Genomic DNA, 14819 nt, shown 5'->3' on the forward strand with positions numbered 1-14819 from the left:
TTTTTGTTGGACAAGAAGGAAAATTAAAATAGAGAAACAGAAGTCATTTTTAACATCCTGACTTTTGAGCATTTAAATTTGTACGCCTCAATCACATTTATATTTATCATATGTATTTTATTTATTTTTAAGTGTGTAAGAGGGAAAAATTTCCAGTTGAAGAAAAATGTAAAGTAACATAAATTATTAAGAATACTTTTCTTTTTTAATATAGGAAGAGTTGGAAGAACGTTTCAACAACAGAAGTCAAAAACTGTAATTGACTTTGATCCTGATGAGCTCTCTTTTAGCATGGAAGAGGAGCCTGTCTTTTCATCCAACAAGCCTAAAGAGAGAGTGGAATTTACATACAATGAACTGAAAGATGCTCGCTGGTTTTTTGACACGCCAGGGATTGTAAAAGAAAATTGTGTAGGTGCTCTGTCTGTCTGTCTGTCTGCATTTGAGAAGATCGATATTTGGGAGAGGGAGTATTGTCTTAGTTAACTGTAAGTGCAGGAATAGAGATTTTTGATATCCTTATGAAATAAAAGACTCACATTCAAGTCATTATATAGTGCCACCCAGTGTATCAGAATATTGTGTAATGAACAGAGTTGAGCAGATAATGGATTTTATTTTACTTTATTTTTATTTTTTGTTCAAAGGTGAACCAAAATTTGTTGGGGGGGGGAAGCCATTTTGAATCCCGTTTTATTCAAAATCATTCATTGAATCAAAAAACTTGAAATAAATTTGTTTCTAATTGACTGAAGTGTTTTGGTCAACTTGAAACAAATTTTTTCTAGTTTTTCAATTCAGCCATTTTCAGGGGGTTTTCACTCTTTTTCACTCATTATGAAATGGTCAAAATGAAATTTTTTAACTTTTTTTGATATTTTTTCTTTTTTCAGCCAAAACTATTAATCAGATTCAATCTGAATTTGCAAATTGTTTTAGAGCCTCAAAAACTGCATTGTTTCGGATAAATGTCTATTTTCCAAAAATAATTCTCCTACTTCTAGTAATAAGGCCTGTTTTATATAGGAAAATTTATCTCACTGGTTGGTTTTGCTGTAGCAAGTAGTGCCATAACCATCTTACAACATAGGTATTTACCAGTGTAGAGTGGACTAAGCACTATTTGTAAGCGTGTTAGTGAACTGTTTACAGACCAGTTTTTTGTAGATGAGCCCTGAATGTGTCTCTCTGTAGTAGTACATTTCTATAGGAGGAATGAATGGGTCGGAGTATTGAAAACGGGATCTGGTGGCAGGATGTAGGATTATACTTTTAGCTCTGGTTTTGAGTGAGAATCAGATCACAAGAGATTAAAGGCTTGTCTGTTCTAAAAAAAATTATATTAGTTTAACTGCACAGATTTAAAATCCATCTAGTTAAACCAATGCAACCCCCTAATGTTAACCATTGCTTAAATAAATTTGCTTTGCATTAGTAATTTACAAAATAGAGCTAATCCCATTTAAGTGCATCTACCTTAGGGGTTATTTAACTAGATCAATTTTTAAATAGATTTTAATGTTTAAACAGATACGATTTTTAGTATAAAAATACCTAGGACTGAGACTTTCAAAGCTGCTTAAAGGGTTTGAATGATAAATTCATGGGAATAAGAAGTTCATATACCCTAGATGGCTTTGAAAATTTTGGCTTTAAAATTAGTAGAGCCACTGGAAATATGCTCTGTAGAAATCCTGCAGTTATATGGAGTTATGATCTGTCTATGTATATAACTGTGTTCTACAGAATTGAAGTTAAACTTTAAAAAAAAAAAAAAGTTGTCGTACTTTGACTTTCTAAGGCTGATCTACCCCTAGATCTTGTACCAGTATAACTCTTTTGATTAGAGGGATGATACTTGTTTTTTTTGTTTTGTTTTTGTTTTTTTTTAACCAAAATAGCTAAACCAGTGCAAACCCTAGTGTAGACACAGCTATATCAATAGAAAGGAGCCTTATACTGTGATAGCTTACTCCCCAACATATAGGGGAATAAGTTTTACAGGTCTAAGCACCTTTATACCAAGATAACTACAGCCACACTAGGCAGCCGGTACTGCTTTAACTATACCACTATAATTAAAGTAGTTCAGCTTCTGTGTAGACACAAGGCCTAATTGTGAGGATAGACTTCAAATAATGATAGACTGACCGATCCAAAAAACAGAGGTGTGAGCTGCCCCATTCATCTCAGTAGCCTCCTCAGTCAGACTTCAAAATTATTGCCTTGATGTATTATTACTCTCAACTTGAGACAGGCTCCAGGACTGTAATAATGTGGTTAGGTGTGTCGTGCCTCAGCCACCTCAACAGGGTAAAGATTCTGAAGCCTAATGTAGATTTATTGTAAATGTCAATTTCACTGCTGGTCAGTTTAGTATGTACATCTAGCTCAATCACAAGTTATGGGTTTGATGCCAGAATTACCAAGTGAAATTCTATGATCTGTTTTATACAGGAGATCAGAATAAATAGTTATAATGCTTCTTTCTGGCCTTAATATCTTCTAATTGAGTAGAAGCACCTAGCTAAGGTGTGTGGTTTGGGTTCACTTGAAACAATGTTTGATATGAGCAAGTTTTAAAGACTCAAATGATTAATTGTACTGCATCTAGCATAGTGGGGACTCGATCATGACTCATTCCTCAGGAAGGTAGTTAATAATGGCACACAAAATACTATACTGAAAAAGTGTTAAGGTTGCAGAATCAAGCATGCAAAAGTTTGGAAATGCCAGATTTAAGATTGCACATGTAAACTTAATCCAGTCCCTTGTGCGCATGCATTATAAACTGGTCTTTAATTACATAATCACACACGATTTTATCCACAGGACCCCATCTTATTCAGCATGTAAATTGGACAGTGCTTAATGAATGAGCAGCTTTTCAATTTTAATTTTACCTTTGATGAACAATGTGCCTTATTTACTGCACACTATTCCAATCCTGCTCTGAAGACAGGATTATTAATTACCTCATGGGCCTTTTCATCTTGCTCCTATAGTATCTGACTACTTCAACAAACAAATGAATCTCACAATGCCCCTGTGATGTAAGAGGGGGCATTATTCTAAGTTTACAGAAGGGAGAACTGAGAGACAGAGACATTAACATGAAAAATACACACTAAGTGGGATGAAAGGTCTATGACCTGACTTTTCAGAGAACTTAGTGTTTTGTAGCACTTTATATGTTTGGAGAACAGTTGCAACCATTCAGCATGTCTGCAAATCAGACACCAGTACTCTCAAGTTGGACACCCAGAACATGAACGTACAGTTTTAGTGACCCCCTGTGAAAAGTTTGGATTAAGTGACTTGCCCAGTATCTCATAGGACCTGTGTGCCCGAGATGGAAAGAGAATCAGTTCTCCAGGGGACTGTTCAGCTGCCAAAGCTATGTCACCATCCTTACTCTTTCTGCAATCCATTGCCTCGTGCACCTTCCAACATCTGCAGCAAATGAGGCAGGGGTCCTGCAGACAACAGCTTCCTTCACTACATAGTGGTGATCATCCCTAAACACAATCTGTCCTGTGCACTAAATGAGTCAGGGGTCCTGTGGAAAAACTAGTAAGAGATCGTGTGATTAAATATTCCATCGCAATGCATAGGTGTAAGGGAGTCAAATTAAGGTTACATGAGCAGTCTAAATTCTGGCATTTCCTATTTTTTGATTACTTGACTTAGCAACCTTAACATTCTTTTAATATAGTTCTTGTATGTAATTTCCTAGGTTTTTAATATCAACCTGGGGGAAAATGTCTGTCATGTGGAATCCTATTGGCTCCCATGTGGTTCATTAGCAGGGTTCAGACCTTTAGAGCTACAGTAACTCCTCGCTTAACGTTGTAGTTATGTTCCTAAAAAATGTGACTTTAAGCGAAACGATGTTAAGCTCATCCAATTTCTCCATAAGAATGAATGTAAATGTGGGGGAGGGAGGTTAGGTTCCAGGGAAATTTTTTTCACCAGACAAAAGACTGTATTATTTTATATATGTATACACAGTATAAGTTTTAAACAATTTAATATGCTGTACACAGAAATGATGATTGTGAACCTTGGTTGAGGTGGAAGAGGGAGGGATATTTCCCAGGGAATGCCTTACTGCTAAATGATGAACTAGTACTAACCTGAGCCCTCAAGGGTTAACACGTTGTTAATGAAGCCTCACACTATATACAGCACGAATGGAGGGAGGAGAGACAGCATGGCAGACAGAGACACACACCCTGTATGTGAGCAAGAGAGAGATGCAATTGCACCTTTAAGTACACTGACCCCACTCTGAGTACACTGCCTTTTCAGATCAGGAAGTTGAGACAGCAACTGCTGCCTGCAAGCTCCCTCCATCCTGAGCCCTGTCAAGTTTCCCCCTCCCTCCCAGCTCTATGGAGATAGGGTAAGCGAGGGGCAGGAGCAGGGGGGAGGGAGACCCCCTGATATTAGCCCCCCTCTTGCCCCCTCCCCCCCCACAGCAAGCAGGAGGCTCCTAGGAGCAGCTCCAAGGCAGAGGGCAGGAGCAGCACATGGCAGTGGGGGAAGGGAGAGCTGAACTGCCAGCAATTGATAGCCTGCTGGGTGGCTGCTACACAGGAACTTAGGGAAGCAGAGAGCTGATAGGGGGGCTGCTGGTCCACCCTGGTTCCAAGCCCCCGCCAGCTAGCTCCAACGGGCTGCTCTTCCTGCAAGCAGTGGACAAAGCAGGCAGCTGCCAAAGAAACGTTATACAGGAGCATTGCGCAACTCTAAACGAGCATGTTCCCTAATTGATCAGCAGTGTAACAACGTAAACCGGGACGACTTTGAGGAAGAAGAACGAGGAGTACTTGTGGCATCCAATGAAGTGGATTTTAGCCCACAGGACCTTATGCCCAAATACATTTATTAGTCTCTAAGGTGCCACAAGGACTCCTCGTTCTTTTTGCTGGTACAGACTAACACGGCTACCATTCTGAAACCTGTCACCATTGAAGTGAGTTATGGTACAGCACAGACCTCTGTGACTTGAGCTAATGGAGTAATCGATAGATGATGACAACCTACTACTGCTATGTGGACCATTTACAAGAGCAGGGAATGAGACATGTTTTTTGCCAGTGGGTCTCGCAACTATTTGCTGGCAGCAGAGGAACATGGAGACTCAGAAATCCTTGGTTATATGCCAAGTTCCAAGAGAAGTGTGCTTTTAGTAGTTACAGACCATTCTGTCTCTAGCCAAACCAACCGCCAGGCCTAGCTCCTCACCTCTCTGCATCCAGTCATGCTGATTGCGCCTCCTCATTACTGCCAGGGTGCCAGCAGCAGGAACATTGGGAGCTGAGAAGAATCTCCCAGCTCTCAGTTCCGGGAGCACAGTGGCTCCTGGCTGCCAGAAATTGAATGAGCATAGAAAGTGAATGGACTTACTCGTGCTAAGTAACTTCCTATAGATAGTTCTAATTTTGATTAAGCTTGATGTGCCTGTGAAGTGGGGCAGGTATGAGACATGCCAAAGTTTGGATTGAATTTCCACTTGTCACGCTGTTCGTTTTGGCTGGAAAGGAAGAGGGGTTGTCTGGGCACCAATTTTGAGGTGGGGAGCAGGAATTTTCAGTCTGCTTTCTGTACATTTTTGTGAGAGTTAGATGACATAGATATATTTGCCATTGGGCTAGTTCAGTCTATGAATTGCTAAAGATGTTCGGCTTTATAAGGGAGCAAGAAAAAACTAAACTTCTAGAAACTGAAAGAAAGAGTTTTTGATAGCTGTCAAATTTAGCACTAAGGATTACCTAATACTCCGGAATATTATCTGCTGAGCTTGCAGTTTGCAAGGCTCCTACTGTTTCAAAATTAGTGCAAAAGTTGCCAAGATTTTCAGACTAAAGTTGACTCCATCTACACTACAGAAAGAGTGTGTAGAGATCCAGTCACCCTATAGTAGTTGCTGATACAATTACAAAACGGTTCTGTCTTTTAATGCAGTCAAGACCAAATCATGTTGTAACCATGTTGCCAAACTGTAGTACACATTTGAATGTTAGCGAGGCTGTGGCATGACTTAGGCACATGGTTGGAAGAGTTTGGCTCTGTTTGTGCTGAAAATTCCAAGTGTGTGAGAAAGGGATGCTGTCTATTTGGAATCTAGTTAGTGCTTTAAAGTTAAAAATGTTGGGTACTGCACCTGGGCCTGGATCCCACTGACATGTTTTGTGCTTTTCCAGTCACTTTTTCCTCTTTTTAACATTTTTTTCTCTCTACTGTTCCTGTGTGTAGACAGGGGAAGCTTACTGTGTGGGGTTGGGGGGAAGTGAAACTGACTGCAGACATAGTCCCATTAAATGTACAAAGTATACTGGAAAGTACCTTTCAGTTATAGTCACCATAGCCATTACTTATAACAATAGTAGGAAAAACATTTCAGGCAGAAGTTTATTTTTTAAGCTGGAGTCTCTCGCTGTGCCTGGGGCACTTTAGTGACACATCAGACACAGTAGTTCCTGCATTTTAGGTGGGAACTCTGTTGCACGTAAACCTATGCTGAGGAGCTAATCTCTCAGTTACATTTCCAGAGAATTTATTCTCAAAGTATTTTTCAGTGGTGGAGGTGGGGACAAGAGATCTCTAAAATTGTAGTCAATTTAAAATGATTTACAGTTTTATAACAGAAAGCTTGCTAATACCTGAAATAGCCTCCTTAAACTCAGAATTGCCATAACGCTAACTGTAAGAAATATTGATCCAAAATTCTGTTTAATATACCTTGAACTGCTGGCACATTAAGCTTAACAAAATCTGCTTTGGCAGAGCAGGAAATAAATGGCTGATTATTATTAGTGGCTTCATAATAAAAGTGATAAATAGTAATTCCTGAACGGAGACAGTGAGAGTTCAGCACAGTTGCAACATGTTTTTACTCTGGGGATCTTAATCTCATTTTAGGTTGTTCCACAAATAAATAGTATTTGTGTAGAAACACAGCAGGAACCATCCGCAATCTTCGATGGCTAAGCAGCAGTTCTGCAGAAAAGGACCTGGGGATTACAGTGGATGGGAAACTGGATATGAATCAGCAGTGTGCCCTTTTTGCCAAGAAGTCCAATGGCATATTGGGCTGTATTAGGAGCATTGCCAGCAGATCAAGGGAAGTGATTATTTCCCTCTATTCGACACTGGTGAGGCCACACCTGGAGTAGTGCATCCAGTTTTGGTACCCCCCACTACAAAAAGGATGTGGACAAATTGGAGAGAGTCCAAGAGAGGGCAACAAAAATGATTAGGAGGCTAGGGCACATGATTTATGAGGAGAGGCTGAGAGAACTGGGGTTATTTAGTTTGCAGAAGAAAAGAATGAGGGGGGATTTGATAGCAGCCTTCAACTACCTGAAGAGGGGTTCCAAAGAGGATGGAGTTCAGCTGTTCTCAATGGTGGCAGATGACAGAACAAGAAGCAATGGACTCAAGTTGCAGTGGGAAGGTCTAGGCTGGATATTAGGAAACACTGTTTCACTTAGGAGGGTGGTGAAGCACTGGAATGGGTTACGTAGGGAGGTGATGGAAACTCCATCCTTAGAGGTTTTTAAGGCCTGGCTTGACAAAGCCCTGGCTAGGGTGATTTAATTGGTGTTGGTTCTGCTTTGAGCAGAGGGTTGGACTAGATGACCTCCAGAGGTCTCTTCCAACCCTAGTATTCTGATGTAACACAAAATAGCAGTAAACTGATTCTGTGAACACTGCAAAGACAAATGGGCTTGAGCTGTTTAGACTGTAAAGCCTTAAGACTCATATTGTTAGTTTGGCGTGTCCATGTTACAAGCTACTTAAAGTCTATATGTGTGAATTGTTAAAAAAGAGGATCACTTTCTTGCCATGCAATGAATTTGCAGTCCTACTTGTCTGTAATTTCTGTGTGAGATCATTTGAGACAGATATTCTCCATTCACGTATATTTGGTCATCTTCCTTTTTCCCCATAAAGCAAGAGCATTGGTTTAATCGTTTTTGTAAAAGCATCCAAAATGAGTTATGGTTATACACTTTGCTTTGCAGGTTTTAAATCTTCTAACAGAGAAAGAAGTAAAGCTTGTCTTGCCGACACATGCCATTGTTCCACGGACCTTTGTACTTAAGCCTGGAATGGTTTTGTTTCTAGGTGCTTTGGGACGCATAGACTATTTGCAGGTAAGGGAGAGTGGATTTTGTAATGTTCTATGAAAAAGATCTTGTTTGCGCTTTGTGGTGTTATAACAAGTTACAAAACACCTTCAGCATCAGGCTGTTTGTATAGCTTTCTTCACCATTTATTTGGTAGCTGTTGCTCTTAAGATTTCCACTAATGAAACACAAACCTTGTTGTGTAAAGTAAAAAATGCTTTTGAAAAAGGCTGTGTCATATGGTAGCCCAAAGTGAAGATTTTTGTACTGTAAAGGAGCATCCTGCAGAATGTTACAAAGAGATCCTGCGCTTTGTTCTAAATGAAACCAGAGAATTGCTTTAAGATTGACGGGTCACTAAAAGAACAAGGGTACAAATCCTTGCAAGTTGGCTAACAGTGCTAGAGTGTAGCCAAAATGATTCAGCTTTAAAGGGACAGTGTCTAGTGGTTACATGAAAGAGCTGCATAGGAAGGGAAATGGATTACAGGCATTTCTGCTTTTCCCTCAAGAATTTCCCTTATAAGAATTGTTTAGTCAAGGGAAAAAGGAAAAATGATGACACCAAACACTATCCAACGAACAAAGTAGAAAAAATAAACTGGAAAAAAACTGTTCTTTGCTAATCCTTTTTACTCTCAGCAGTTTTGGACAAAACCTCCTTCATATGCATGTGTGATTTGTATTGGGATGATTTCCCTTAAAGTTATTTCTGTTAGGTGGTGGTTCAGTCATGTTAAGTATTCGTGCTAATTCCTCTTAGTGATGCTTTGCTTCATTTTGAAAAGAAAGGCTATTAGAACAGGAGTGAGATTTTTCAAAAGTTATTGTAGAAATAAATTTAATTTGTATTTCCTCCAGGTTTAAAGAAATATCTAATAGTAAAGGGCAGAGCAGAGGGGTGTATGTGTCTGGGGTCCGTTCTCCCCTTTATACACTTGCATTATTAATGGAAATTTTATTTATTCCATTTCTAAAATGCAGCTGTCGATGCCCGTCCAGTGCTCTGCATGCCTATCACATAAATAAAAAATAAAAAAACCCACCAAAGACTGCCCATAAATAGGTCGACCTCAGCCAACCCCTCCTCAGCAGCCTTAAGCTAGATCTACACTAGAGCACTTTGCCTGTATAACTATACCAGTATACTAGCCTAGCAAGCACCCCGAGTGAAATAAACTGTATTGGTAAAATCACAGTTTTGCTGATACAATTGCATCTGCACTAGGGCTTTTGCCAGCCCAGCTATGTCAATCACAAATCTTCACGCCCTTGATCAACATATCTGTCCTGGCAAAAGTGTGTAGTGTAGCCATGGGCTTGTGGGGGGAGTTATATCCATGTATCAGCAGGTGATTAGATTCCTTGGTTTGGATTTGATGTAATCCTGTTTTCCCACTGCAGTTTGGATGTACAATTCATTATAGTAATTTTCATTCTTAAATGTGGTTTGTAGAATTCTAGGTACTGCAAAGCAGAGTCTGGTAAACAAGAGGGATATTTTACTACAGGATCTGGGAAATGGTCTGAAAGGATCAGCTGGACAGGAGAAGTCTGTCACGCCATCCAGAAATAAGCCTGCCAGTTTTGTTCACACTGGCAGTACTTCCAGTATTGTGAACTAAGCTAATGTAGAGATATGGGGTGGGCAAACTTTTTAGCCTGAGGGGAATAGAAATTGCATGGCAGGGAATGCATGCTCACAAAATTGGGGTTGGAGTGTTGGAGGGGGTGAGGGCTCTGGTTGGGAGTGCAGGCTCTGGGGTGGGGCTGGGGAGTTTGGGGTGTAGGAGGGTGCTCTGGGCTGGGACCAAGGGGTTCAGAGAGTGGGAGAGGGATCAGGGTTGGGGCAGGGGTGTGGGAAGCTAATATGAGGGGGCAGTGAGTCCAGGATCGCTGGCTGTATTTTAAAGAAGCCTTATTGAGAGCACCGGAACAAACTGTCCCAAAGTGCTGAAAGAATAGTAACAAGGTTTTTAAGGCCTAACCTGACAAAGCCTTGACTGGGATGATTTAATTCAGGGGTTCTCAAACTGGGGGTCGGGACCTCTCAGGGGATCGCGAGGTGTCAACCTCCACCCCAAACCCTGCTTTGCCTTCAGCATTTATGATAGTGCTAAATATATAAAAAAAAGTTTTTAATTTATGTGGAGGAGGTCATACTCAGAGGGTTGCTATGTAAAAACACCAGTAAAACAATTTGAGAGCCACTGGTTTAGTTGGGGTTGGTCCTGCTTTGAGCAGGGGATTGGGCTAGATGGCCTCCTGAGGTCTCTTCCAACCCTAATATTCTGTGATTCTGAGGGGTGTGGGCTCTGGGGTGGGGCTGGGGATGAGAGGCTTGGGGTGCAGGAGGGTGCTCTGTGCTGGGATCCAGGGGTGTTGGAGAGCTGTTGGGGTTGGGGCGTGGGGAGAGTCTCGGGTGCAGTACTTACCTCAGGCTTACCACTGGAAGCAGTGGCATGTCTCTTCTCCAACTCCTATGCGTGTAGCAGCCCCTGACCCTCAGAGCGGGGCCATGCGGCTGCTTCTGAGAGCCATGAGGTGTGGCCCCCAAGCCTGTAGCCCGAAGCGGGGCCATGCCATGGTTTATGGGAACCCTGTGGTGCAGCCCCTGATCCCGCTTCCCAGCGGGAGCTTGCGGGACATAGTTTGCCCACCCTTGGTAAAGATACACATTCTGTAACATATGACTATCATTTTATTTGAATGACCTGAGTGTAGAACAGATTGTTTTGGGGTATTTTTTGTTTGTTTGTTTAAGTGCCATTCCAATTATCCAAATTCCTTTTCTCTGAAAATTCATAGTGTGTCCCCCGTGTGGCCGCCTGTTAGTTAATAGCACTTCCATTTATCTGAACACACAGTTATCCAGGCCATAAGGATAAATGTGAGTGCATTGTATTTGTATTATAGTAGCACCTAAGTATTGTGCTGTGATGCAGAAGCTCTAGAATCAGGAAGGTTCTGGGCTTGCTTTAGGACTAGAAACTTTGAGGTGGCTCAACTGTTGTATTTTTGTATTGAAAACTCAGCTACATTATATGCTGAGAAGTCATTGTTTATCAAGAAACAGTACAGATGCATTTCAAAGACTAAGACCCTACCTATCTAGATGAGAGAGAATCATGTAACAGAACTACTTTTAAACAGAAGGTGGGGGGAAGGCTGGATAGTAACTTTTAAGTATCTTTACAGCATTCAGTTTTTTTAACAATCACCCCTCATTAATTTTAGGGAGCAAAATCCTCCTGGTTTTCTGTTGTGGCTTCTAACCTCTTGCCAGTCCATGTTACTACCCTGGAGAAAGCAGATGGCATCTATCAGAAGCATGCTGGAAAAACATTACTGAAGGTAAGAGAACACCTTCTATATGGTGTTCTGGTATGTGTTAAGTCCTTGCTAGAACTCATTATGCATTGTCTTGTCAGCGATTCTTCCCCTTTCTGGGAAAACCAAATAAAAGAATATATGCATTATTCCTCCCCTGGCTATGGGAAACAGATATGAGAATGAAAATCTTATTGCCAGTCACAACATACATTTTTCCTCTTTAAAATTAAATTAACTCAGCAAGAGGGAGCCCCCTCTGTGCATGGAGAGAGGAACATGGCATGGGCAGAGATTACGACTTTAGCCTGGGGCTCTGGAAGACCTGGGTTGAATTCCCTGCTTTGCTTGAGTACAAGGGGCCATATTAGTACATTAGACAGTCTTGTAAGTAGGGATATAACTTTTTTGTTTTGTAAGAAGCACACAAACGACTACTGAGCAGTCTTCATTAAAGTTAAAAATGGCTGGTGGGGTTTAGGCTTATATTTGCGAAGGCATCATATTCTGGCTCAGGGAGAAAGCCCCTCTTTCTGCAGCGCTGATGAGGCAACATCTGGAATACTGTGTTCTAAGCTAGGCCCACTGATGCCAGGAGGACATTGACAAATTGGAGCTACTCAGGCAGGAGTTCAGAGACAAACAACAAAAACTGACTGTCTGCTATGGAAAGATATAAATTGGCAAAACACAAAGGGAGAGAAATATAAAAGGCAGAGAGGTCAAGAACTACAAATAGGAGCAACGAGGTGGAATTAAGAAATAGAAATACCTGGAAGTGATGTAGATCCCATCATTTGGGACTTCTGAAACTAGATAGGGGAGAGATCAGCAAAAAATATTATATGGAATTATCCTGGGGATGGACATTATTTGTAGCTTTGTTTCTAAGATTTCAGATTGACACCTAGTTCCATAGCACTTCTGTAGCAAAACCTGTACGTCTTTTAATATATTTACATTTTATTTTCTATATCTTATACTTTAAGCATGCAGTTTGATAATGTAATTTGAGATTGATAGTGTAATTTGACTAAAATTAATTCTGATGCATGGTTTGGAAATATTTGTTTTTTTAAAAAGTAATATTCTCATGATTTAGGCTTTATCTGGAAAGATGTGGAGTTAGCACATTGTTTAATGTGCTAGGTAAAACATTCAGAAGTCTAGTGTAGACAAGCTGTGTATACTTTAACATATATTAGCTGATTAAGTTAAAAGTCTATGTTGCCCCTCTCTCTGCTCCACCCTGGTTTGCCTCAACCAGCTAACATGTTAATACTTGCCCTTTCAACACTAGGATTTTAAATGGGTTTGCTGTCATGTTTTTAAAATGCATCTTTTTGTCTTCCTATAAGCGGGGCCCCTGTGTGTGTGTGTATGTATGTGTGTATATATATATATATATATGTGTGCATATCTTGATGTGTTTTAACTTGTTTCCTTGGCAATACCACGAAAACTGAAACACACTCTCTGTAGTAAATATTAAGGATCCCCGAGCTAGTGGTACATTTTCCACTATCTGAAGCAGTTTAAAGCTCTCTCTTCTGGTATTGATCTTCATTTGCAAAGCATCAGTACAACTCACTGCTCATGCTGAATTCACTTTATGAATTATTGCACCGTTTACAAAAATAAATGTTTCAGAGATTGTAGTATTAGTAACTTCTGCTGTTTCATTGAATTTGCGTGGAACTGAATCCTGACACTTACCCAAATAGGACAATCTCTGATACTGCAATATCTACTTCTTTGCATCTCTAAGGCACCTTAGTTTGATATCTAAATGAAATCTTTATACCTTAACATTTGTTTCTGGACAAACTGTCCCTTAACTGTCCAAATGCCATTTTTAATAGAAAAGTTATGTGAGAGCAGTTACTCATTAAATGTGTCCAGGGTTTGAGTCAGGTAGAATAGAAAGAGTTAAGTTGCAGCATTTCACTTTGTAACTTAGTCTTTAACTTGAGAAGTTTAAAGTTGCCTTTCTGGTCAGCTTTTAACTCCTTTCTCTTGTATTTTATTGTTAGGTTCCCATGGGGGGTGAAGAGCGAATGAAGGAATTCCCACCGCTTATTCCTCAGGAAATTACGCTGGAAGGAATTGGCACCCTTGAGGCAGTGGCTGACATAAAGCTGTCCTCTGCTGGTAATTCTGTATTTCCTCCTACACGTGCAGGGTAGCCGCTCCTGCTGTGCACACTTGTTCTTGGATGTAATTTAATAATGGGTGCATCATGTGACCTGCAAAGGTCTTGTGACTAGGAAAGGTGACACAGAGTCGACCAAAATGCCTGCTGCCTTGTATGTCATTATGATCAATTGTTTTCTACTTTGGGGGTAGATTTTCAAAAGTGCTTGGCACCCAGCAGCTTCCATTTTTTGTCTAAATGGCATCTGTTGGGTGTTGAATCTGTGTGAAAATCTGACCCTTTGTCTTATTTAAATGAGTGTCCCTTTCCATTTTAAAAATTTGATACAGTTGATTCTCATTTTGTTTGAGAGAGGTTGTAACTAACTGGATTCTGTTCTGGTATCTGCACAGGTTGGGTTGCAATAACTGCTCACTTGGAAGACAAACTACAGCTGCGAGCCTATACTCCTGAAGGGACAACATTGATGATACGTAAACCTCCTTTGTTGCCACACATCGTTGACATCAAAGGGAACCGCATCAGAGGAAGTGCATCCTATAGAACTAAAAAGCCACCTCCCCTAGTGGAGAACTTAAAAGCAAATGGAACAAATAAACAAATAAAAAGAGTATCTAAAATTTAAGAAGCACAGGAGCTGGGAAGCCCTTGGACGTATGTGTTGCTTACAGACAATTATGAAAACAATTATTCATAGAAAACACATTCTGATTTTAAGACTGACTTCTGTAAAACGTGTTTGAAAGACCTTGCAAATGCAGATTTGAAGTTTGTATCAGGCTACTGCATAGTGCAGCTCATGGGATCATGTGATTTGTAGTTTCTACTTCCCATTACTAGATGGCCTGTCAGAGGATACGTCCAGACTACACGCCGTATCGGCGGGTTAAAATCGATTGCTCGGGGATCGATATATTGCGTCTAATCTAGACGCGATATATCGATCCCCGAGCACGCTTATATCGATTCCGGAACTCCATCAACCCCAACAGAGTTCCGGAATCGACACGGAGATCCGCAGACATCGATCCGCGCCGTATGGACGGGTGAGTAATCCGATCTTAGATATTCGACTTCAGCTACATTATTCAAGTAGCTGAAGTTGCGTATCTAAGATCGATTCCCCCCACCCCCCCCCCCAGTGTGGATGAGCCCTCATTCAGATTCTTTAGTTCTGCATTCAACAGACAGATTGA

The 14819-nt window shown here is 40.6% G+C and overlaps 1 protein-coding gene across 1 annotated transcript in view; it reads left to right on the forward strand.

Annotated features, from left to right (window-relative positions):
• Window positions 1–14559, forward strand: part of NOA1 (nitric oxide associated 1) — a 28801-nt gene extending 14242 nt beyond the window's left edge. Inside the window, exons 5-9 of the mRNA XM_030565096.1 lie at window positions 215–411; window positions 8034–8165; window positions 11376–11492; window positions 13502–13619; window positions 14016–14559. Coding sequence (XP_030420956.1) covers window positions 215–411; window positions 8034–8165; window positions 11376–11492; window positions 13502–13619; window positions 14016–14248 — 797 coding nt within the window. The 3' untranslated portion in view covers window positions 14249–14559. The remainder of the gene's footprint in view (window positions 1–214; window positions 412–8033; window positions 8166–11375; window positions 11493–13501; window positions 13620–14015) is intronic.
• The last annotated feature ends 260 nt before the right edge of the window (window positions 14560–14819 follow it).

This window comes from Gopherus evgoodei, chromosome 5 (assembly GCF_007399415.2).
Source record: "Gopherus evgoodei ecotype Sinaloan lineage chromosome 5, rGopEvg1_v1.p, whole genome shotgun sequence".
NCBI classification, from domain to species: domain Eukaryota; kingdom Metazoa; phylum Chordata; order Testudines; family Testudinidae; genus Gopherus; species Gopherus evgoodei.